Below are 27,364 nucleotides of genomic sequence, written 5' to 3' on the forward strand. Positions count from 1 at the left end.
TTTACTAAATTCCTCTGAAATTTCAGGTTCACAGCTATTTAGTAAGGCAAGGTCTAGTGATAAGGTTTTGGGGCCGGAGGGCTCCAAGTTTGACCCGATTCCTCTAAAGATCAGTCATGTAAGGGGGTCTGGGGCACATTAAATCCGACGTTATGAGTCATACGTCCTCCCGCTGACTTTCTAAGGAATTTAGTGAGGGGTACCAACTCCGGTGTCGTCTGACATTGTTTTCAAACTTACTAGGGCCGTCTCAAAATAGCCATAGTGTTGTTTTCAACTGGATGTTAAAATATTAAAACTAAATTAAACTCCGGTTCATAAAGAATATATCTTGTGAGCAAGAGCAGGAAAAGAGTCGCGAGTTCCCAATATCTATTTTCATCTCAGTTTCCGGAAAATTGAAAATTTTGATGTGACAAAAGATGCAAAAATACGCAGTCTGAAAACACGGGAACAATTCTTTTGAGTTTTTAAAGCCATAAGATGATAAATGTAATTCGAATGAAGGACGGATGGGTAAAAAATAAATTTTAGGACGTAGACGAAAGATGCCTGGAAAAGGCTTTCTGTGTAATATGGTTAATATTCTCTGAAACTTTTCAAATCTTCTAAAGATTTTTTGGAACATGGATCAATATGCGTAGAGTCCTGGTTGATTCCTAGAATTCGCAAAACCTTACCATAATTCAGTTAATTCGGTCATTTATGAGATTCCGAATTCATGTAAGCATGGAAGAATGATATGTATTAGAATTTTATAAAAAAAAATCAAAGGATATAGGAGTACAGGTCCGGATCAGTTTTTTCACATCTGTAAGAAGCATTCCTTCGGATAGAATATTTGCTATTAGAAAATTACGTGTTAGGTTTCAAAGATGCATTTTGGAACATAGGAAAAATTGATGACTAATTACACCTGGACGAAGTTTGTTTTCTTCTAAATAATATATTTAATAATTTAGATTTACGACAAGAATTAAGTGTCTACACGTGTTCATCAAACCGATCGAAGATAATGTTCAAAACGGCAAACGAGTTTTTCTTGGAGTTGAAACTTCTGGGTCGTAAAAAAATCATTTGGATTACAATCTGGTATCTGCTATACAATACAGAACCATTAATAATGTTGTTGACATGCTTTTATGAAAATACTAAAAGAAGCGTATGTTTCAGATTGTGAAGTTTCAAAGCATTTAAAACTACTGCTACTTATATTTTTAAGAGTTATTTTTCTTATTTTTATTTTTGCTCACTGGCATCGTGTGAAACTTTAGCAGAAGGGTATATCTGTTTTGACCTTTTGGAGCAGTAGTTTCGTCCGCTAAATTTCGATGATCGTAATATAGTATTGTTTTTGGATCTAGAGAATGTTTCGATTTAAAGGTGCAGTTTCTTTTTGCATTCGAAATGGAAGTAAAAGATTTGATTCCAAATTACATAATTTGACGCGGCATCAGCGGCTTGCACCTTCTGTGAATAGGTAAAGTAGAGAAATCAAAAGTATTTAAATGATTTATATAAATTATGTATATTAATTACGTTCAAGCTTTCCGCAAATGTTATTCTGTTCAATTAGTCAGATTTTAATGGAGAAAAGTATTTATTTTAATAGAATAATGCTTTACTTAAAAAAAAAAAAAATCATTTTTTCGAATTATGTTTCAATCTTACCCTCCGGCTTTTTGAAAATAATTGATGACAGATCTGTAATTTAAATTAATCATATTCTTTTCTCTCTGCCGATGTAATTTTGTATTAATTTGTGTCAATGAAATGTTCTTCAAAATTGACATGATTTCCCAGAAATGATAAAAAGAAATCACACTTTTACATGTATGCAAAATTAATTTGTTAAATGCTGCAAAAAATATGCATATTTTTTGATAACTTCTGTTCCAAAATAGCACTGATCATTTGATGGTATAGTGTAAAATGAAGTATAATAAGATATATAATTAGATATTTCTTTATTTAAACAAGAAGGTTTGTTTGACAAACAGGGCCCATGGTGCTTAGCATCATTAAAAGTCCTTAAAAACTGCTTCTTATTGATGGCCTGTGTACAAGGGCCTTAAAAGTGCTTTTTTCCCCCCAACCAAGTGTTTATATTTTTCTTTCGATGAAAAAAAAATCATTTCGCCATGCTAGATCTGCCCAATTATGGGCTGTATTTTCTCTGCGATATCAGATCTTGCAAAATTTAATGTATATAAGGAATCTGGAGATTACCGAAAAAAGTTTTAGCTAAGTTTAGGTATATACCGAAAGAAACTAAATTCAGTGGCACAACAGCCCATATGGGCCGAAGCCTACAGTGCCCATATCTGCTTTCATGACCGAAGGCCTTGGGGTATAAGGCATATGTCCCAGTTAGACGGTCGGCCTAACGCGGACTCAGTGTTTAGTTTCCAAGCATGCTTGTTCCTCAGTTTATCGACCTCCTGAAGGGATGAAAGACTGAGTCGACTTTGCCCAGCCCGAACCTTGAACCTATGTGTTGGAGCACGAAGCGCAAACACTGTGCCACCAGGCTTCCATATACTGATAGAATGAAGAAAATATATCCTATTCATTTACTTGACTCTTCTTTCATCGCCTTTTGCTTGTTTAGATCAGGAAAAATTTCTATATTTTTAGAAATAATTTTGGATATTCATATTATGTTTTTAACAGTAACATAAGCTCATCCTTACTTTTCTGCATGTGATTACTCGTTTTGGAGTATTTGTTAGTTATATTTCAATATCATCTAATAACTTTCTATTAATGAATTATTCAAGTATTTATTTCAACCAATTTTTATGCAAAAGTTTAGAATTTCTTAACAATATTTAGAATATGTGCATTTGATTCATTATGGAATTTTAAAAGTTAATACACTAAGTAATTCAAGGCCTCCAAAAATCAAAAATAAAATGAAATATTCATGATGCACAGAAATTACTTGTACATTGAAGAAATGACTTTTACGTTGTTTGTTGCTCTTGCAAAAATAGATTAATGTCAATAAAATCCCTTTTTTACTTTTTCATATATGAACTATTCAAAGAAAAATAATTGTGATCACCAAAAAATGTGAACTAGATATATCTCCATGATTTTTAAATTTCCAAATTTCACATTTTTGGTATTATGTCTATCTGTGAACATAATACTTGAAAAACATTTTGAGCTGGAATTTCTTAATACTAAGTTTGCAGATTTCAACAACACTTTGCACAAAATCCATTCCTGTTATTTTTTATTTGTTTGCCCATTTGTCAGATTACAAGTAAACAGATTAACTTCAAACCACAAAATATTGGTAAAATGTGGCACAAAATTTTAGCATCTTAAGTATAGATCAATATCAAAATTTTGAACCAAATCCATCAATGAATTGACCATATGTTGGTATGTATGTTCATATGCATTTAAACGCTGTAGCAAAAATACATACATACAATTTAAATAAATGAAATTTGTCATGTTATCTTGCTTCTGAAACTGTTGCTTTATCATAAATTTTGGATTTAATTGGTCGTCCAAAAAAGTTCTAAAGCATTCTTGGTTTTTCTCCCTTTTTTCTTTCTATATTAGGACTCGGTGTTTCTTTCTATACAGTTGGTTTCGCATGTATTTGCAGCAGAGCACATTTAGCTCATTTCTTCAAATATATCAGTGGTGGCCCAAATTTGCTTTTTTGTGTGTATCATAAATATAATTTAGTAAAACACTGTGCATTTTAAAGTTTTGGAAGAAAATTTCTCATTTGAAATTATTTCTTTTATAAATCATTAATGCTAGTTTGATTCTTTTTTTAACAGTTTATCTTTCTCTGCAGTTGATATATTGAGTGAAGGTGCAAGAAGAGATAAATTATTGAAATACTTGCATTTTACAAAAGCAGTATCCGATAACAATATATGTTTTTCAAGTTTGAATTGTCAGTAGCTTGCACTGACTGAAATTAGTCTATGCACCCTGTGGCTGTATTCTTGGGCTGTTGTAGCAAAACTGTGTTTTTGAAGTTGAATGTCTGTAATAAAAAATGGTACTATCAATTAAAGATTATGAAGTTGAGTAGAATTAGAGTAAAATACATATATTGCTAAGTCTAGGTTTAACCTTGAAATCAAAATTATGCTCAATAATATTAAATTTTATCTTTTATAAAAATATTATTAGAATCTTATGAATTGAGTAAATTTTTTATTTGAATTCTTTCTAATGAAGTGTTACCTGTCACAAAAGTAGTAGTATTTAGAATCATCATCGTAATAAATCAGTTATTATACTTTATAAAGTATAGAAATTTATTTGAAAATACAAAATTTCTTTCTTTAATAATGATATTATTATTGCAGGTTAGCATGTAGTTGTTACAGTACAAATGCCCTGTATCATAACCAATTAAAAAGGTCACCTTTTGTTCTATCATCTATAAGACAGTTTTCATCTGGTTAGTTATTTTATTTTGCACTTATTGAATGTGTTTTTCTTATATTATTAACTATATTTTACCATTTTTTATTAATCGAAATTCAAATTATTGCTTGTATGATATTAATATTATGAATGATTAGTAATTATAAATTTATTAAAAGCTTTATTGAATTTATAAATTAAATAAAAACTTTCATTTAGTACTACAGTAGAACCTTAATTATCCTGGCCTAGATCACCTAAGTCTTTGATAACAGAGCCAGTGCCAGAAAATCATATTGTGCTTATTTATTATTATTTTTTTGATAAAATCAACAAATGTTTGAATGAAGTTTGCATTGAAATGAATTTTCAAGACGCAAGCACTTTAAAAATATCATTATTGAGAGGTGATTTTTTTAAAAAAATATATAACTGTATAAGTTATGTAGAGAGACAAAAAAAAAAAAAAACAAAAAACATTTTAAGCATATTGGGAATAATTTGAGGAAATTTCATGTATTTTTATAGGAAAATAGTACTGTTGAAAATTTTCTCATTATTGAACAGGAAAAAATTCTTTTTAGAATACTCTTAAAATATCATTTGGGAAATGTTTAGAAAATAATAATTCCTTTTATCAGTTATTGAAATTTGGACATTTCCTTAATAAATTCTCAAGGTATTACATGATGATATTTTTATAAATATGAAATGATAAATGTGAATATAAAATGATATTTTTATAAATATCATCATGTAAAATAAATATTGGAATAAGTACAAATTTAAATAAAAAGAAAATACTGGATTATCTTGTTGAAAAGAAAAAAGTAATGGTTTTAAATTGTTTCTATGAACTAATTTCTATTTTTTTTCTATTAACTAATTTTGTAACCAACTTTTGTCTCACTTTTAATTGCTCATTTCCTTTTTGGTTAGCATTAGTAGATGATCTTTTGATTCAGTTTCACAAACCTGATATATAGCATTGGTTTAACTTGTGTTTATTATTCAAACATAAAACTCCTCTTCAGGAATGTTCATTGTCTGATTAAGAGAATTCATTGTGACTTATTTACAGTACTGTGCAAATTAATTGGGAACAAACTCCATTTTTTATAAATTTCTTCATTTCTTGGGAATTTTCTGCCTCAAACCGATTTCAACTGCATTTTCTTACAAAAAAGGGTTGTTCTTGATTAGTCTAAACTGGTTTTGACCTTGTGATCATCACATGTAGAGCATTTTACAATGAGTTGTGTTTTAGTTGCTGCAGGAGGTTGATATTGTGATTTTTTTAGTTCTAATGCATATTAAAAAATGTATATATCACTCCCAGGAAAAGGACTAAAGTTGATATCCTTAGTCAGCACACTTCAAAAAGAGTGAGGGATATTGCTGCAGCAGCTGGAGTTGGAAAATTGAGTGTTTCAAGGATTATTAATCACCAAATTAAGTTTGGGGCAGTTTCTCCAAAATGAAAGAGTACATGTGGATGCAAACGCAATACAACACCTGACAAACAAATTTCTTGTAAAAAATAATAAAATGCACCTTTGCAAAACAAGTACAGATCTTCAGAGAGAATTATTAGCTAATAGTGTTAGCATTAATTCATCAAAAATATGACGAAGGCTCACTGAAGCAGGGTGATGGGTAGGAAAACAGTTGTTGACACCTGAAATGAAGAGAAAACGTTTGTATTGAGCCAGGAAATATCAATCCTGGACTGCACAAGACTGGAATAACGTTGTATTCAGTGATAAAACATTTTTTTGTGCAAGGGATTCAATCAACATTTGTCAGACAAAGTCCTGAAAAACCCATCAGAGAACAACATCTTAAGTACCTTCAGAAGCAGATATTTTGGGGTCATTTTACAATTGTAGGATCTGGTAGCTTTGTACCAATTGAAGGGATGATGAGCTCTAAAAAATACATTTCAATACTAGAAGAAAAAATAGTGCCTCTGATGCAAATCTTTGCTGGTGGTGTTGGTGTCTTTCAACAAGATCTTGCTCCAAATCATCATTCCAAGGTGGTAAAGAATTGTTTTCAAGAAAAGGTATTAACAGTTTTGGATTGACCTGGTAATTCCCCAGATGTAAATCTCATCAAAAATTTCTGGAGCATTGTGCAGAAACATGTGAGTAAAATGGACTGTTAAACTAAGAGAAATACAATTGAGAATGTCATAAAAGTTTGGTTTCATTTTGATGACATCAAAAACGTATGTTAAAGATTAGTGAAATCCACGTTAAAACATGTACAGAATCTTATTAAAGATGCAGGAGGACATATTTACTACTAGATTGCTATACCATGCATGTAAGTGAACCAATCTATACTAATTAAACAACAAAGGTGAAACTTTTTCTGTTTGTCCCAATTAAATTGCACAGTACTGTATAAACGTAACTGACTACAATTGTAGTTATTATCCATCAATCTATTTATAGGATGATTACATTTTACTATCCCGACTAATTGAATGCTTTTTGAATTGAATATTGCTTCAATAAATTTTGTAAAAAAATTAAAAATCTTCCAAATCTCCTAAACAATTTTCATTCAAGTATGTATCACCCATTACCCAGGCTTTAAATTCAAAGTATCATCATTTTGATTTTTCTCTTTGACTTACTTTTGAGATAATGGAAGAAATTGTGAAATCGTTTTTAATACTTATTTGCATAAAAAAATTTTTTAAATAGCCTTTTACTGCTTTTTTATATCCCCCACCCCAAAAAAACCCACTCTTTCAGAATTTATTTTTTTAATAATTATTTTAATTCTGATATTTTTAACATAATTTTAATGAAGTATACTAAAATCTATATTTTTAATCAAATGCACTTTGTGTTTTTTTTAATCACACTAATGTGGGAGTGTATTCTCTTTTCTTTTTAGTTTCTATGAGACTTTTATGAAAGCATTTTATTATTTATTCTTAATGGTTCAATTTTCTCTAATTAATTAGTTTTAAGCAATTTCCATTTTCTTTTTACAGAACCTTGAAATTCATTGCCTAAATACTTTTTTAAAAATGAAATCAAAATAGAGAAAGTGTTTTTTTTTTTTTTTGTATTATAATAAAAATGTTTTTTTACATTAATTGGTTCATTTATTAACCATGTACTGAAATAGGTATTTGAGATATTATGGAATTTAAAAAAGTTGTGGTATAATTTTGTTTCTGAAGCCACTGATTCCTTTAATATTGCTGATGATTAATTTATTATTCATAGCAAAGCATTGCATTTTTAATTCATACATTAAAGTGCTGATAAAATTTTTATTTCATAAATATTTTTGTTTTAATTCTGTATCTTAATAATTTATAACTTGTCAGATTGTTCTAAACAATCTATTCATCTTAAGAATTAAACTATCAATGGAAGCTGTTTAAACTATTTAATTATTTAATGTCTTATATAATGAAAAGTGAATAAAATATTTTATAGTATGCTCAACTGTTTACTAATGTCTTAAGGTTGATTTTATCCCTTGCTCCATTCTTCAATACTAAAACTTTTTGAAAATATGAGACATTAGGTGGACTTAACCATTTTAAGCAGCCCTTTACCTCTTATTTTTCAAAATAATTAAACTTTCATTACAATGCTTCAATATCCTAGTAATTTTTCAGTATAAAACTTTTTTTTTTTTTTGTAAATGCTGCTAAGTTTTTTATTGCATAAAGCCAGGAAATAATAGTTAGTCAGATAGAAGTCTCTAATAAGGCAACCAGTTCTGAATCGAGTCAATCCTTACATTTGTTTCATTTCAGAAATAGGTTGAGGAATTTAGAAAAGCAAAGGCTGTTATCCCCAGTTTCATTTATTTTAGAATTCCTTCCTTTCTAGTATAATTGTATATCAGATACAGGCTTCCTTGAACATAAAAGTACTTATCACTTGAGACTTTTCAAATCATCAATATGGAGTTAAATTTAAAAACAAACATTTTTGTAAAAAGTACTTTTCTCTTTACTCCTTAATGCTTAAATGTTTTTTAAATAATAAGGAATTCAAAGTGTTGCCAATGTTACTCAATTTCTTTATCGGAGAATATTATTGAATTTCATTTGGAGTTATTTAATAATAAACATTTAGCATTCAATTAAAACTTTAAATTAATTGGAGACCTTTAATTTCATGACAAAGGTAACAGGTTTTTCTTTTTTATTGTTATAACAAATAAAATAGACAGTAATAACATTTCTATATTTATCTACTATTTTCTATATTTATCTACTATTTTCTATATTTATCTACTATTTTTACCAACCGATATAAATAATATTATTTATATTATTTGGAAATTCATTTCTTCTTGCATTAAGCTATAGGAATCTAAGTATTTCATGTTACTGTTCATATTTTAATTCTTATTTTATGATTAATAATTCTAAGTCACAAAAGGAAATCATATAAATTTATAATTGCGCATTTTAAAAGTTACAAACTCTCCACCCCACATCTTTTAATGCTTCTGATAATTAAATTATCTTATATAAGAGAATTTTGTCAATATATTTACAAGATAAAAATTTTAATTTATATATAATCTATTTTATAAAATTTCTGCTGCTCTATCATTATTACTTTACTTTGTACTATTAAACATGCATTATATTTTATTTTCTTAAAATTTTTTTCAGAAATTAGATTGGCATACTGCCTTAAGCTTTTAAGTTGTTATTTTTTTTCATTGTAAACTAATTTTTCCTAAGAAGAACAATAGAGAACAACTAAAACACTGGGAATTTATTTGCAGCCCTTAGACAGATATCTAGAAATAAGACTTGGATAATTAATAAATTTAATCTGTATCAGAGATATATGTCAAAAATATTATATGATTATCCTAATTGTCGAATGCTGCACAGTTCTTGTAAATGAAATTGTAAAAATTATTGATATGTAGAGTAACTGCTAATTGTGTTTTTCTTAATTATAATTATTTAAATTTAGGCAACTTGTATTTCTTCATCTAATTGTGGAGTCTTATGTGTATTTGCAGATGGCTTGCCACCTCACCATCGTGTTCCTCTCCCAGCACTTTCTCCCACAATGGAAATGGGTACCATTGTGTCATGGGAGAAAAAGGAAGGAGACAAATTAAACGAAGGTGATCTTTTAGCTGAAATTGAAACAGATAAAGCAACAATGGGGTTTGAAACTCCCGAGGAAGGATATTTGGCCAAAATTTTAGTTCCGGCTGGTAGCAAAGATGTACCACTAGGCAAGCTTTTATGCATTATTGTATCTAATGAGGCTGACATAGCAGCATTTAAAGATTTTGTTGATTCGGGTGAAGCTGTAAAGCCAGCTGCTGCAAAACCTTCTGCACCACCACCACCACCACCTCCTGCTGCACCAGTGTCCTCTGCCCCACCTGTTCATCCTCCACAGCCAGTTCCGTCAGCTCCATCTCCTGGCTCTGGAGCTTCTCGTATATTTGCTAGTCCACTCGCCAGGTCTCTTGCAAGAGATAAAGGCATTGATTTAAGTGTAAGTATTGGCTATATAATAAGTTCTATAAAAGTGTAATAGATATTTCATTTTAAATTACAGTAAAATTTGTTTTTGGTATAAAATATTGAAATGATAGAGAAATGCGATAACAAAGGATATTTTGGTAATGTGCTCCAAGTAAATGCAATAATTGAAAATACATTTGTGTGTGTTTATATGTCTTTAACAAACATATCTATAATTGCAATACCATTCTATTAGTTTCATAATATGATGAAAAAAAATTTTGTTTGTATTTTGGAAAAGTGGGTTTTTTTTGTTGACAGTTATTTTTTTAAAATTTGCCATACTTGATTTTTAATATTTATGTTAAAACCATATGCCAAATTTCATTTATACTGCTTATTGCACTTTTAAATTACTATGTTCCTCAAGAGACAAGACTGAAACATAATTTTGAACATTAAAACACGTTTATGCTTACACGTAAAGAAAAAGACAAATTTCTAAAGAGTTTACTTTTGCTGTGCTTTCTTTTCTTTATTCTTTGTGTATAATTTTGAAACCAATTCAATACTTTTGACCAAGTAATTATAGTTGGGGCGAAATAGTTATAATAATTCATTTGCATTAAATAGGTATTGGAACAATTTTCAATCTATAATAGTTTTTTTTTATTTTAAGAAGACTGAAATATTTGATGTGTTTACAATGCTTCATGGTTATATTCTCAATTTTTAAACTTGTTGCTTGTGAATAAGAATGTTATTTTGGATAAATTTTAAAATAAATTGTTATATATTAGAGTGTACAAGGATCTGGTCCTGGTGGTCGTATCAGGGCTCAAGATTTAGAGGGAGCTGTTCCAGCTGCTCCTGCAGGAATGCCAGCTACTGCTCCTTCTTTTCAGTTTATCGATATACCAATGACAAATATTAGACAGGTTGGTTCTCTATTTTCAACATAGGATAATTTGTGTAAAGAATTCTTTAAAAAATTTTTCCCCCTCTGTTATCTTTATTGATGGAAAAAAATCTATTTAACCTTATTTTTCTCAATAAAACTTTTCCACAACCTTGGAATTCAAAATTAAATTTAAAAAAATATTATTAATGTTTGTTAAAAAGAAATTCAATAAGAGACCATTATATTGAGAATTGATATTGTTGACCTTTTTTTTAACCTGAGGAAATTTCAATGAATATTTTTAAATAATGATTATTTTTCAAAAATTATTTTTGTTTATATAAGTTGAAGAATACTGTGACAAATTTTCTGATGGTAAAATATTTCTATTACACTCTACTTTTTGATAACAATTTTCAGGTTTTCATATTTATAGCTAGTATTTGCTGCTAAGCATTAATTAAAAATGAATAATTAACATGTTGAATTTCTTTTAAAGAGAAAAATGAGAATTGATCTTGACTTTTTTTGAAGTTTTATTTCTCAGTTGTGTTAATGTTGTTAAAATGGACTCGACGGTTTTATGTTCAAGTTCTGAATAAAATGAAAAATCTGAAATTTGCAAAAAAAATTTTGAATTCATAAAAATATTCTATTATGAAAACTGTCCATTCTATTTATATATATAAAAAAAAGCTGGAAAATATAGTTTTAAAGTTATGAATCTAATCTAATTTGTACTGTAGCGGATTGAAATGCGCAAGAAATAGAACCTGGGACCTTGTAATTTGCAGTCCAGTAACATAACCATTATGCAAAAGCAATTACCTGTGCAGTGTAGTTGTTAACTGGCTTATATGCTATTCACCACAGTACTAAATAGAGATTTTCCTTCTTTTTTAGAAAAAAACTTATATTAAAATTAACTTTTGACTAATCAGTTCATTTGGGGATATAGTATAAATTTATTTGAGAGGCTGTCTATTAATTTATTTTGTATGTCTTACTTTAAAGGTGATAGCTCGCAGATTATTGCAGTCTAAGCAGACAATTCCTCACTACTATCTTTCTGTTGATGTTCAGATGGATAGAATTTTACGGTAAGTTTTTTTTTTTCATATGTCAATAAGGTTTTAAACTGTTGCTATTGTTTTAAGTATTAAAACAAAATGAAGATTTTTTTTTCATTATTTATAATCATTCTTTTAAATTCTTTTTTCTTCTGCCCAAATTTTTCTGACAAATTTTTTCTGCATGAAGAGCAAGGAAATTTTATTTACAATTCGTTTTTTTTTTTTTTTTTTTTTTTTAAAGTTTTCTTTTTTTATTGGAATGATTTTCTTATTGTTGTAATTGTGGATGATTATAACAATAAGAAAATCATTCTGATAAAGATAAACAAAAGAAAAAGTCTTTTGGTACTTATAAGTTTACCTTAAACTGCTGGCAGAGCTTATCATTAAATCACAGGCTTTGTCCAAAATATGGTATGCTTTTTACATTGAACCCTCTCACCCTTATTACTGTTTAAACAGAAACAAACAAAAAAAAAAGTTGTAGGCAGTGTAGGCGTTAAAGAGTAGTCATGTAAAATTCCATGAAGATATTTAATTTCATATTTTGATTCTATATTTGCTCTTCAACTGGAATACTGTGCCATTAAAATAATGAAAAGTGCAGTAAAATAAAGATTGCAGTGAAGTGTGAACCTTGTCTGATGGTAATTCTTGAAATATTTTCAGTGATTCAGAAAAATTTAGTAAACCTAAAACGATTTTACATATGCAATTTTCTTTACAAATTTTTAAAGAAATGTAGAATAAATAGTTTAAGATTCATCCAACAAAAAGCATAGAAATTGTTTTTTTTTTCCCGAACAATCTTTTTAGTCAAAATTCCTTGAAAAAAGTGTGCTGTAACTAAACATTCTGAATTTGTGTGATTCGTGTTGCCTTCAGTTATTAAAACGGAAAGTTAAAAATGAATCTTAAATCTATTATTTTATATTTATAGTTGGATTTAATGGTTTGAGAAGTTAGTGCAGTAGGTGTTTCATGTTGTGAAAAGGATTAAATCAGTAAATAAATGAAATATTTTGTAAAAATGCAGGAATAATATATATTTGTATGAGTGAATAAATTATTTCAAAATGTCAAACTTGTATTCAAAAATATCCTTCTTGGGTGTCTTCTGTTTATATTTATACTTTTGAACAATGAGTAAATAAATGCATAATTTAATAATTAAAGTTATATGAAACCAAAATTATGTAGAAATTTTGTGAAAGGATATTGAACAAAAGAGAGGTCATTAAAAGGCATTGGAGTTCTAATTTTTAATATTTTAATGAAAAAAAAATAAAGCACTTGATTGTAAAGAAGAGATATTAAAACGTTGATGATTCTAATTCTTTATCCAATTTACAGAACATTATCTTATTTTCTCTTTATCCAGTTTGCAGTTATCCACTTATGCAAATACATATATTGCAAATGTTTCACCATTTTCTTACATAAAAAGAACATTGCATTGTTAATTTTTTTTGTGAAAGACAATTTAAGAAATAAAACTATCAAAGAAATTAATATATATATATATATATACATACAAATATGTATGTAATTTACAAATTTATTTACAGTAATGGTCAATTCTATATTTATACATACCCAAGAAAGAAAAAATAATTTTGATATTTATTAATTTTTAGAAATATTTTTCATTTTTATGAAATTGAATTTCTTATTTACATTTAAAGATTTTCTTTTAGAGCTCATTTTCACTGTAAAAATCTAAAGCTAAACAAAATTTTAAATGAAAAAAAATCTTACTCAGCTTTAAAAAAGGATTTGTTAAAAAAGAAGAAAATCATATAACTCATTGGCAAACACATATATTTATTTATCCTGAACTGCTTTCTGAAGCATCTAGAATTCCTACAAAAATTGATGATACTCCTTTTCTCCTGTTGAATTCAACTTCTTTCTTATAAGTGAAATCTATGCATAAATTTAGCAGCAATAAGTATGATTTTTTAACTGCAAAAGGTAGCATTTTTTTTTTTTTACTATAGAGCATTTTATTCAGTATTAGGATTTTTTTTTTGAATGACACATCAAGATTCCTAAAAAAAAATAAAAATCGATACATGTGGGTTTAACTATAATTTATTTCATTTTTTTATACATATTGCATGGAGTTTAAGTTGTATTGATGAATGTTATAATTAATGATTGTGTTTTTGATAAAACTAATTGATTTCCTAATTCTGGAGTTTTGAGATTTGGTTTATTCTTTCAGAAATATAAAAAATTTAACCTCAAAAGTTTGTTTCAAAAGCTATAAAATATTTTATATTTTTATTTTTATTTCAAATTTGAGTCCTTATATATTTCTCAAATTCTGTATATTTCTCAAATACATATATTTCAAAGTTGTTCAGTGTAGTTAGAATTCTAGGACTAATTTTATGGGTATTATTCTTAAGTCCTTTTATGAAATCCTTTAGATTTTAGAAATACCTAAAATTATGTAGATTACTTACTTTTAAATACTCCTGTTATTTTGAGAAGTATTTATTACTTTCTAGTGTATTTGTTCTTAAAATAAACGTTAATTCCTTCAATTTTTTTTTTTTTTTTCAGATTAAGAGCCGACTTAAATGATATGTTAAAAAAAGATGGTGTAAAATTATCTGTAAATGATTTTATTGTTAAAGCTGCTGCCTTGGCATGTAAAAAAGTGCCTGAAGTGAATTCCTCATGGATGGATACTTTTATTCGACAGTAAGTAAAATTGATTGAAAATACAATTAATTATGGATTTTTCTGTGAATGCATTTGCATATTATCTGATTTGAGACATAAAATTTTTCATTAAAGCTTTTTTAATTTACAATAATGGTATTATTTAAAATTCCTTTGAAAATAATAATTATTATTAAATTAATTTTTGTAGGTACAACTCTGTTGATGTCAGTGTTGCTGTCAGTACAGATGCTGGTCTCATTACACCGATTGTATTCCGTGCTGATGCAAAAGTAAGTTTTTGTCCTAAATCTTCTTTTTATTAATATTATATTAAAATGTGATTATAAAGAAGACTTTGTAAAGATTAATTGGTTGTAACCTTTTTAGTATTTATATATTTATTTATTTTTGAATTATTTTTAATTGGCATTTTGTTTAAATATTTAATATGTTTTTGTATAAATGGGAATAATGTATAAGAAAATCTTCCCAACTTCTTTGTTACTAGGGATTGCAATACCGGACCAAAATTTCAATACCGATATTCGGTATTTTTTAAATCTTAATACCGGGATATCGATTTTAATACCGGTATTAGAAATTTTAGAAAAAGAAAGAAAACACAGGTATTTCTTTATTTTATTTGCCGGCTTTGTTAGAGAGTGTAAATATCACAAAAATAATTTGTAACTTATAAATTATAACAGCATATAATCACAAAAAAGTAAAGAAACATCTTATTTATTTAAATCACAAAAAAAGTGTAAATATCACTATTCAGTCTATGGTACTATTACAAATTTTTGAAATGTGATCTTAAAAAACATAATGCATCCATTGTACTGTCATTAAGCCTGAAAAGTAATTTTGTGTAAAAATTACCAGCTGTCTAAAACGCTCTTTCGGCATCTACGGTAGTTGGTGGTACTGTTAGCAATGCACGATATACTTTTTCCAAGTATTTACCTCTAAATCCCTTATCTTCAAATAAATCGATTTCCCGTTGGATGGTTTTGGATATAACTGATATCTGTATTGTATTTTTGGTTCGTTGAAATTTTATTTATCGCTAATTCTAATTTTTGTTCAAGAGACAATTCCTTTTAACTATCGACAGTAGTGACATCATAATCTTCAATAATTGAACCGAATTCTTCCGAATGTGGATAGGTTTGTGGGTAAACAATTTTAAGAAAATTTACTCTAAACTTAATCAGATTTGAATTGGTTATTTTCTTTTCTTCTTTTTCATTTTCATTTTTAAAATCATTATAATTATGCATATACCATAAGACATTTTCTATTTCGGTATACCTTTTTTCTGTGAGATTTTTCAATGTAATATATAATTCTTCAAATAGTGATGTGTGCTGTTCTTTCAGTGACTGCAACATGAAATTTATTGTTGCATTAGCTGTTAATAAATTAAAATCTCTCCGACATAATGCCTCAATAGTCAGTTTTATTGGAAGTAGAGCTGATATAGTTCTGAATATTACGCCGAATTCACTATCTGAAAAATTAATTTACAGGTTTAAGTCGATTATTGCTTTTTTGATTGGATTTCCCAGTTTCAAAAATCGTTCCATCATTAGGAGTAAACTGTTCCAACGTGTTTTAGAATCTAATATTAACATATATTCTGTTTTATTTTCAGTTAGTATATATTTTAGTAATATATCGTTTTTATAAGGGAACGTTTAAATATCTTAACAATTTTTCAAACTTTATAAATTATAGGAAGCAATTCTTGATAGGTTAATATTTCATCCTCATTAGCAATATCTTCTTCAACAATTACATTGTCATTATCTTCATTGTCAATATCACTCTCACTCTTACTCTTTTCAAAGTTGGAATCCAACATTTCTATATCTGCAGTATTTGGATTCTTCTGTTCTTTATTTTTTCGGTATAACACATCTATTACTCCTAATTGAATTCCATGTGCATAGCACAACTGCTGATTTGCACCAATCAACTTTCCAACTTTTTTCATAATTGTTGCTCCATCAGTCGTTATGGATACAATATTTTCTTTCAGGGATAATCCATGTTTCGCTAATTTAGATTTAAGCAATTAATTAAGCCATTAATTAGCTAATTAATTTCGCCCGTTATGGAGACATAAAAACAAAAACGTATATTATTTTGCTATGTTCGCGATACCTGAACATATAGTGGAGACAATTTTAAAAATTTCTAGTAAATACCGAAAAACCGGTATTTAAACTTGTGAATACCGGTATTACGAAATTGTACAATTGGCTCAAAATACCGGTATTCGGTATCCCGGTATTGCAATCCCTATTTGTCACATAATTTTTTTTATTAATGCATCAGAGCCAAATATATTACTGTTGGCACATTATCGAAGTTTTGAGGAGAGGGTACCAGCTCAGATGTCATCCTCATCATTTAATTGGGATTCAAAATTATTAGGTCCATCCTAAAATGTAGCCCTAGTGCTGCTTTAAGGATGAGGTGTTAATATAATTAAATCTCTAATTTTTCCTGCTACAATAATTGATTTTCATTTAACGGAATTTTAGGCCATATTAAGTAGCTCAAAAATTTAGTTTTAACTTGATTGCTGTTTTACTATATGTGTTATTATTGCAATATTATGAAGTGTATTCCCATGATTAAAGTGAAAGAAGTTGATAGGTATAATTTACTTATGTATCGAGTAGTAGTTTTTTTCAGACATAAAATATTTCTTGCTAAAGTAATAAGAATTTTTTTTTCAAGTATCATGCTGCTGACTACATAAAAACAATAACAATTAACAAATTTTCACTTCATTGTTGATATTAACTAGTTTAAAATTTTATCAGTTTGATATGTTGTTTATCATTAACCAAATTTATACTCGCAATAAGATTCGAAATAATTTTTTTCTAGGGATTGTCTACAATAAGTTCAGACACTAAAACCTTAGCAACAAAAGCACGAGAGGGCAAATTACGGCCAGAGGAATTTCAGGTACTTTTTAAAATTCCGTAATTATAATGAAAAATTAATTTTAATTTTCTTTATTGTACTTGTTGCGTAGATTTTTGCTTTCATTTTATTAATTGTGACATAAGATTTTGTTCTGAATTATATACAGGATATGCATTCTAATTGTGGCTTAGTTCTAATTTCTATGCTATTAAAAAGAAGTATATATTTCCAATTGAAAAAAATGTTTTTGATGAAATAAAGAATTTTATGTTGTTTGAATTAAAAATATATTGTTGAACAAATTTTTAGAGTATAAATTTTTATATAATTTCTTATCCTAATAATTAGTAAGGTAAATATTCTGGATATGGCAATATTTTTATTTGTTTATGTCCGATTAATAGGAGAAAGCTTTATGATCAAATGTTTTTTCATTAATTCCCATGGAATTTATGAAATAATAATGGATAAATTAAAACAGTTTGTTATATCCTTATTATTGCTATGTTTACTTGCCATCTCAGTAAAATATACATTCTAAGATATTTTAATTATTTTTTTTAATTTTCTTACTTATCATATCAAGGTTGTCACTCCACCAGTTGACTGGAAAACTAAAAAATCCTGGACATTAAAGAATCATCTAGAAAACAAGGAAAATGCAGGGAAATTTGAAAATTTCCATTAAAAAAAATATAGAGAGAATTTTAAGTTTCTTAGTACCTTTGTCTTTCGTCTAAAATATGCTGATCTCTGAACATTGCAAGAATAAAAGTTGTAGCCATTGTACCAAAAACAAAACAAATTATGTAATCGCAGAAATCCACCCTTTTCCCATTTGCTCCCCTTTTTTCTTGTATAGATCAGTCTAATTTCAATCTCAGAGTTATTTTTTTCCCCCCATGAGAATCCCAAATTGGAGCTATGAGGAATGCAAGAATGCTATAACTGCATTAGAGAATACAACAAATTTCTCTGGTGGGGAATTTCAGTGATGTTTAGTCACTCATGTATTAATGGTTTGTTTATTTGAGAAATCATGAGGTTATTCACATTGGATTAGATCTTTTTTTTTTTAGTAATGAGCTATTCAAAATACATATTTAATACAGATAAAAATATCAATCCTGACTTTCAGGTTTTATAGCACCATGAAAAGTGCTACATTTTAAAGCACCTTTAGAGTGTTTAATTTTGGAAAAATGGTCTTTAAAAGTTCTTATTTTCTCAAAAAGTGCAAGTTTTTTTCTGTAGATGTCGAATACGATAAATCGAAAACAGCCATAAATTTTTGTCTTTGATGTATCAAGAAAGGAAACCAATGGAAGGGAAGAATTTGGTGAAAGGATCTATGAGTTTCATTCCATATTAAGATAAGGCTTAATAACCTTTTTCCCACTTCTTTCTTCAACAATGGGTACCTCTGTGTATTGGAATGGTTATTCTGAAAGAGGAAAAAAAATACGAAATATGACAGACTTCTTGCAACTTGAAGAATGTTTGAACTTCTTTTACTTTTAATGTTCTAAATAGCAAAGAATTTATATTAGTTATGCCTGGTAACTTTATGTTTAACTCCTTTATGGGTTCTTATAGATTTCCAATTGGTGAAAAATAAGAATAAAGTATGCACAAAAGAAATAGATGCATCAGACATGGGAAAAAAAGAAAATACACATGAAAGATATATATGATATTCAGCTGCTTTTATTCTTATTGAAGCCCCTTTAGCAGATTACGCACTTAATCATTCTCACTAATATGTTGTTTTGATCTCTTTTTTTTTCTCCATCCATCCTTGATTTCCATCTCTTGAATGGAAAAAGAAAAGGATTTTACTTGATGATTATTTATTGTGATGGTAATTAATTAGTTGATCATGGGAAATCTAGTTTGATGACATTTTAATTTGAAGTTGTATGTTTTCCATTATAGTGACTTCTTTTGTGGTGTAAATTTTTAAATATCTCCATCCTTTTGAAAATTGTCATTTGTTGAACCAATCTTGTCAACAAATATTAGCTTATTTACCTCAAATATTAGCTTTATTTTTTAAAAAATTCTGCTAGATCTGATATTAAAAATTAAAAAAAAAATATGTCCTCTTATATTGCATTGCAAAAAAATTCCTCTTATATTGCATTAATGTACAGGGAAAATACAGGTAAAAACTGGGGATTTTCTTTTCAGATTTAAATGACAACCCTGTCATATATATTATTAAAAAGATAATTTTATTTGGGCAAATGAGGTGTCTACAATGAGTATAAAAAGTCTGTTATGTAAGGCATTGTATAAAGTACAACATTTTTCAAATCAAAGTTTGATAAAATATAATTTGAGATCAAATTTAGCAAAAAATTTAAACCTCTCCTCTAGTATAGAATAACCCTCTGAATTTATTTAATTCTATGTTTTAATTTTACCTTTACAATTGAATCAAAAATGAATTCAATTATATTTCAATCAATTCAATTGCAAAAATTGTGTCAATTAAATGCATAAATAATTCTTGGAGAAAAATGGATTTTATTATAAATTGAAGAGATTCTGCAGAGTTGGGCTATATAGATTAAAGATCGCTAATTTTGGTGTGTGTAGGTTTTAAATTATCAGAAAAAATGAAATTCATTACAGTTTTTGTGGATAAACATATGTATTTGAGCATTAAAAAATAAAGTGATAATTACAGTGTTTGTAAACTTTCTATGAACATGACTCTGATCTCAAACATAACTACATTTTCGAATTATTGCTGTTGCAAATAAATAACTTTATTACATCCAATTATTTAAAGTGAATCAAATAAAGTATTGAGGGATGAAATTAGTTTTCACCTGAAAAAGAACAATGACAAACAAAGAAATGTTCCAAGTTAGTATATAAAAATTAAAAAAAAAAAAATGTTTAAAATACTGATTATAACATTGTTAAAATAAATAAACTTACTTCATTTACCATAAAATTGAAAATAAATAAACTTACTTCATTTACCATAAAATTGGAAATCAAAATTAATAATATTGATGTAATGCATGTTCTTTATTGCTTTCCTTTTTTTTTTTTTTGCCTCATTTTTTGGTAATTATGTATTTAATCTTCACCAGTAATTATTCATTTATGTAAGTCTTGTATTCTTTTTTATATAAATACATTCTGCAGATAAATTTAATTATGCAATCATAATTTTTTTTTCCAACTGCAAAATTTGGTTATGAATTTTCATTTTTTTAAAATGCCTATCATTCATAAGAAGATTTTTTGCACATTTTGTTTATGAATACAGTAGACTCCCGATTATCCACGGCGAGTTATCCGCGCCTGCCGCACAAAGGTTTTTGTACAAGCATAAAGCAAAGTAAATAAAAATGTTCACAAACTGAGCGAAACGTTAAATTTGCTAACATCATGCTTATTTATAGCAAAAATATCCCAGGCCTTCTCGGAACCTTCCCCTCAAGCAAACCCCCAAGAAGCAAACACAAATGATTGATTTCTTCAAAAAGGTGTAGTTTTGCAGTTATGCTTTTGTAATTACATAATACATTACAGTATTAAAACAGTACATATGTATTAATTTTTCTATGTATCCTTGACGCCTCTCGTAAGTTCAAAGCACTTTTCTGTTTTCATTAACAAAATGCATTTTAGGTTAATTTTGATTGATATACTGAAATATTAAGCGTTAGTTAAACATTTCCTGCTGTTTATTTTACGTTTTATTGTACATAAAACGATTTTTCAAAGTTGGAATGACTGTTTTCTCTTTTGCTATACCCGTTTTTAGCTTTTTTCGGATTCTCCGCGATTTTTGTTATCTGCGGCGGCCGCGCCACCCAATTCCGCGGATAATTGGGAGTGTACTGTATTCTCTTCTGTATGGTGAACAATTGTTTTGTTTATATCGTGTGGTACCTAAGTAAAGCAAAAAATCATATTCAAAAGAAAAAGTATGATTATCATTTGCCTTTAAGAAATTATTATAAATATTTTTGTTGTTTGCAATAAGTTTATTCTGGTATGCGATATGAAATGATAAAATATATTTTAATCCCACTGTAGGTTAATAATTTTTGCCTTTCTTATTTATGTAGGGTGGAACATTTACTATATCAAATTTAGGAATGTTTGGAATTAAGAATTTTTCAGCTGTCATTAATCCACCTCAAGTAAGTTTCAAATTAATATAGTTAAAATATATTAATTTCTTTTTTTTGGTACAGTCATTCAAAATATAACATATGCCTAAATAAAATTTTACTTCTAGTCCTGTATTCTTGCTGTTGGAAATACTGAAAGTACTTTAATTCCTGATGAAAGTAGTGAAAAAGGGTAAGTTCATTTATTTATAGATTCTCTCTCTCTCTCTCTTTTTTTTTTTTTGAAATTAAAAATTAACTGAATAGATGAATGCAAGTAATGAAAATGTAATGCAGAAATGAATATAAAAAGAATGCAGGAAGTAGAGATAACTTATCCAGCCTTTTTATAAATTTATAACTACTACATAGTTGCAGAGGAATTGGGAGGGGATATTCTTATTAGTTTATGCACAGAAATTTTGCCTATTGTTTACTATTATATATATTTGTCTTCATTCTCAAAATTTAATTATTATATTTTAGTTTAATTTCTATAATTATATATCAAAATATGTATCCAAAGATATAGCTCTTTCAGTTTATTTTTCAGATTTAAGCTTATATAGGGCGTGTAGTGTCCTTAAAAATCATTAAAAACTACAGATTTTTAATATTCTTATATATAAGGGTCTTTAAAGTACTTATTTTTTATCAGGCACTTATATTTTTATTCCCATGAAAAAAATCATCTCGCAACTTAGGTCTGCCCTATTATAGGCTATATTTTCTTTGCGATGTCGGATCTTTCAATGTTTAATGGATTTAAATTATCCGGATCTCACTGAAAAAGGTTTTACCTCAATTTAGGGACATAATAATAGAATGAAGAAAATATATCCTTTTGATTTACTTGATTATTCTTTCATCACCTTTTGTTTGTTTAGATAAAGGAAAATTCCTATATTTTTAGAAATAATTTTGGATATTCATATAATGTTTTTAACAGTAACTTAAGCTCATCCTTGATTTTTTGCATGTGATTACTTGTTTGTAGAATATTAGTTAAGTGTTTATTTCAGTTAATTTTTATGCAAAAGTTTAGAACTTTTTGACAATATTTCAAAAATATACATTTGATTCATTATGGACTTTTAAAAGTAAATACACTAAATGATTCAAAGCTTCCAAAAATTTAAAAAAAAAAAAAAAAAAAAGAAGCAAAATACACATGATGTAGCAAAATGTTACATGTAGGTAGGTCATTTTTTATTCTTGCAAAAGATATCAAAAATAAATTAATGTCAATTAAATTTCCTTTTTTCTTTTTTTATATATGACCTATTCAAAGAGGAAGAATTTTAGTCACCAAAAATTCGAACTTGCTGTTTTACTCTATCTTCATGATTCAAACCTCTGAACAGCACGTTCTTGATATTATGTCTATCTGCGAACACAATACTTGAAAACTGCTTTAATCTGGAATTTCTTAATTCTAAATTTGTCGATTTCAATCGTATTTTGAACAAAATCCATTCCCTATTGTTTATTTGTTTTTCCAAGTACAAGTGAATAGAATAACTTAAAACTGCAAAACATTGGTAAAATAGCAGTTTTAACATCTTAAGTATAGATCAATAACAAAATTTTAAACCAAATCCATCAATGAATTGACCATATGTTGGTCTGTATTTTCATGTGTATGTAAACACTGTAGTAGAAAAACACAATTTAGATAAATGAAATTTATTATGCTATCTTATTTCTAAGATTGTTGCTCTATCCTAAATTTTGGATTTAATTCGCTATTCTACAAAGTCTTAAAGTATACTCGTTTTTTTTTTCTTTCTATATCGAGACACTCAAAATAAAAATCTGTGTATTTGTGGCATTCATGGCCTTGCTTAAAGTCTAATGTGTATGGCAGTGGAGGGAGACATAATCTTCATTAGGAGGTATGCAATGAAGCAATAGTGGGACATTCACAGCTGGTTTCACATATTTTTACTGCAGTGCATTAAGCTATTTCTTCAAATAGATCAGGGATGACCCACTTTTGCATTTTTATGTATATGATTTATACAAGTTAGTTAAATAACAATTGTCCTTTTTAAAATTAAAAAAAAATCCCATTTGAAATTATTTCTTTAGTAAATTTTTCTACCAATGAATCTACATTCCACAAAAAAATATCCAGTAATATTATATGCTTTTCACGTATGAATTATCTGTAGCTTGTTTTAAAAATATTGGAATACATAATGAATTCAATAAATTTTGTATTGGTAAAAGTTGTTTCACAGAGAACAAGTAAGTAAAAAAAATGAATCATGTTCTATATAGTACTTTCTTCAGAACAGATAAAAGACGGTATGAAGATGTATTTTCTGGAGCTTATAGATTATTTCCTAGTCAAATTTTCTTTACTCAATTTTCCTGTCTGAAAAATTATGAAAATGGATGAGATGTTTTTAATTTTTTATTTGATGATCATAAATTTAAAAAATTTGAAAATTAATTATTTTTTTGTGTATAAACATCTATTGAAAGAGATTTGGATTAAGATATTGAAATGGGAAATTTGAATGAAAAATATCATGTATCACAGTTTGTAATCTGTAACCACATAGAGCTTTGGCCGGCCAATTCGCGAAGTGGCTTGGGACAGTCGGCCAAAATAGGAAGAAATAAATCAAGAGCAGATTGTTTTATACACTGTTAATAATGAAGTATTTAAAAATGAGTACTTCTGTGTACTGATTTTTTTTTATACAATTGTTTCAGAAATGAGTTCAAATATAAGTGACACCTCTGAGCTAAAAATAAGTTTGTAATATATAAAAATATGATCTCATATTATTCGGTTCTTATATTAAAGCCATAATAAAAATTATTTAATGAACGTATATGCTGTAACAACGTGATAGTGTGAAGAATATTAGATTTGCGCCCTTCAAAATGACGAATTATATATATCTTGAGCAAATGCTTTGCGTATTGTGTATGAATACAAAGATGAATTGAGTACTCAATTTGTCAACTACTTTTAAAAGTGATCCTTAGTCTTTTTCTACTCCATAGACCTAATGTTAAAGATCCCAGATCACATTGTCTCCTGAAATATCGCTTCAAAAAAATATGAAATTTTTTGCAAAGGCAGATAGCAAATATAAGTGCTAATTAAAGCAAATATGAAGAAAAAAAATAGTTTTGTTGCTAATATTATTTAAAGACATTTCTTTGTTTGCGCCATCTGTCGAATGTCACCTACAACATGTCCTCAATTATATTTTATACATAAATGTCATATTTATTTTAATTTACTCTTAATATTGTTTTTTTTTTTCTTTGTAAAAAAAAATCATATTTTATGAATTGATATTTCAGAAGAGAATATAACCTGGAAAATTTAGCATTAGGTCTATAGGACAGAAAAAAGACTGACGATCACTCATGAAACATTTCTTGGAACACACCGCTCTTGTGCGAGTTAGCCTAGTTGGCAACGCATTCGGCTGCAGGTCTGCCAGCCAATTTGCGAACTGGCCAAACTTCGGGCTTTGGGCGTAACATATATAATATCTTGGGAAACCGAGCTTCACTCTACAGTTTTTTTGTTTTTTAAAATTGTTTTTTCAGGGAAAATATTTAGATACAAATAAAATACTGATTATATGTGAATATTTTTCAATCTTATCTCATCTCATATCCATCAATGGCACCAATGCAAATATCACAAAAATGTAAGAGGTGGCATTATATGACACTGTCAGCATAAGAGCAGATAGAAAAAGGTTTTAATAGTTAGTTATAAAAAAATGTGTGGGTTTTTTTCTGTGTGTATAAGTATGTGTAAAATTGCCTTTTTTTCCCCAGTAAAAACACCTATGTAATAAACTTAAAAAGCAAAACTTTATTTAAATACAAAATTTGATCCAAATTGTTAGAGCTGTTTTTGAGATACATGACATTTATATATGTATAGATAAATTTATATATGTACATAAGAATTGCTCGTTTAAAGTTATAATAATTTTTTTAAATTGGACATTTTATTAAAATGCAACTTAACTTTTTTCATTAAAACTTATAATTCTAGAATAAAGAATATTAGATTGACGTTGGTTCGTATTTTTTCTCTAAAGATGCTTAAAAAGTATTTATGAAGTGCTTATATCTTAAGTTAAAATTAGTCTATGCACCCTGTTGCATGACATTGATTGATCTTATATGCTATATTTTTAATATTATATGAGATCTTTAATAAAAAATTAGCTTTAAAAATAAAAATATGATAATGTGTATTCTGATGTATTATGCATAAGTTGCATCATGTAATATGTATGATGAAAAATTCTTTCAAAACATTACAGTGCAACTGTTGAGCATAGAACCGACAAATAAAGCATTTTTTTTTTTAGTAGGTGAAAGCAAGTTAAATTTTCTCAATTTTAATGTTTTGAAAATGTATTATACAAAAAAACAAGTTTTTAAATATCTCTTTTAAAAAAGTAAGTATTTCATAATACCAATTTTATTCCCATGCAAATATTTTTTCTGATTTTAATAAATTAAAAAAATAGTTTAAAGTTTATTTTATTCTAACATTTTTTGTTGTTTTAGTACTGGATTTATACATTCACATTATAACAATATGAAATGCATTGTACGTGTGTACAAAATTTTTGCTATATAATTCGTAAAAATTATATAAAGATAGACAAGTCAAGCCTAAAATGTTACCATGCTACAAGTTCCTGAATAGTTTGTTTAAACATGTCTCCTTTTAAATTTTAAGAAGATTTTACATTTATTGCCATAGAATTTTAATTGAAACTATCAATGTATTAAATATAATGTAGCTAATATTTGTTTCTTTATAGTTTTAGAGCTGCAAAAGTGATGAGTGTTACTCTAAGTTGTGATCACAGAGTTGTTGATGGAGCTGTTGGAGCTCAGTGGCTAGCCCATTTTAAGAAACTACTAGAACAACCAGAACTTATGCTTTTATAAATAATTTATTGAATTATATGTGGTTACTTGATAATGCTTCTTTTTATGTTCGACTGACAATTGAAACTCAGTTTCTATTTATAATTAAGGGTACTTCATCAGTCATTCAAAATTTGTAATATAGATTTTTATTTTGTACAAATAAATTATGTCATGTGAATATTTGTTGGCTTATCAAAATTAGAAACCTTGTATATCATCTTCTAATAAAATTCATTTTTTATTGTTGTGTCTGGAAATATTGTAGTTTTGAATAATATTTGCTATGATAAAATAACTTTATTCACATATTTAACAACAGTAGAACTCCAGTTTCTGAATTGTTTGAAGAAAAAAAGGAAAGATGCCAAAATTGGGAAAATTGTAATGTGAGCATAATCAGTGGATTTGACATTTCTTTTCCCTACCAAAGGAGGTTTAACTAAAAATTATCTATGAATGCATACACATGTATGTTAATATTAAATATTTATGAAAGATTTATTTCCAAAATACATTTTTTTTAAAAATTTTTAAATAAAAAATATTTTTGACATGAGAAGTTTGTATACTACAACAGAAAAATTTCTATTTTATAAATTCTACTTTCTATACTAAATTTCTATATTAAAAATTCTAAAAAAAGGGGGGGGGTACTCCCAAAAAATTCCTTTGTATAAAAAAAAATTCTATTCATTTTTAACTTGAAAAATAAAGAATGTATCCAATTTGATATTGTATACAGTGAAGAATTAATTTATAGTTTCATTTTTAAGTGAGTTTTCTACAGCTTAGTTTGGTTAAA

At 27.4% G+C, this 27,364-nt stretch overlaps 1 protein-coding gene across 1 annotated transcript; it reads left to right on the top strand.

Annotated features, from left to right (window-relative positions):
- Positions 1-1,250: 1,250 nt before the first annotated feature.
- On the top strand, positions 1,251-26,819 carry LOC129975754 (dihydrolipoyllysine-residue acetyltransferase component of pyruvate dehydrogenase complex, mitochondrial-like). The gene is made up of 11 exons (XM_056088949.1): positions 1,251-1,480; positions 4,347-4,441; positions 9,433-9,923; positions 10,693-10,830; positions 11,808-11,893; positions 14,438-14,578; positions 14,751-14,832; positions 17,447-17,527; positions 21,583-21,657; positions 21,756-21,820; positions 26,451-26,819. Exons 1-11 carry the CDS (start codon positions 1,368-1,370, stop codon positions 26,578-26,580), a joined length of 1,497 nt encoding a protein of 498 aa, XP_055944924.1. The 5' UTR covers positions 1,251-1,367; the 3' UTR covers positions 26,581-26,819.
- Positions 26,820-27,364: the final 545 nt, after the last annotated feature.

This window comes from Argiope bruennichi, chromosome 7, assembly GCF_947563725.1.
Source record: "Argiope bruennichi chromosome 7, qqArgBrue1.1, whole genome shotgun sequence".
Lineage (NCBI taxonomy): Eukaryota > Metazoa > Arthropoda > Arachnida > Araneae > Araneidae > Argiope > Argiope bruennichi.

Bases quoted from the DNA above. Each gene is read 5' to 3' on its own strand.
- LOC129975754 (XM_056088949.1), top strand. From the start codon at position 1,368: ATGTTTCGATTTAAAGGTGCAGTTTCTTTTTGCATTCGAAATGGAAGT. The intron at 14,579-14,750 runs GTAAGTAAAATT...TAATTTTTGTAG, and splicing joins ATGGATACTTTTATTCGACA to GTACAACTCTGTTGATGTCA. The intron at 17,528-21,582 runs GTACTTTTTAAA...TTATTTATGTAG, and splicing joins TACGGCCAGAGGAATTTCAG to GGTGGAACATTTACTATATC.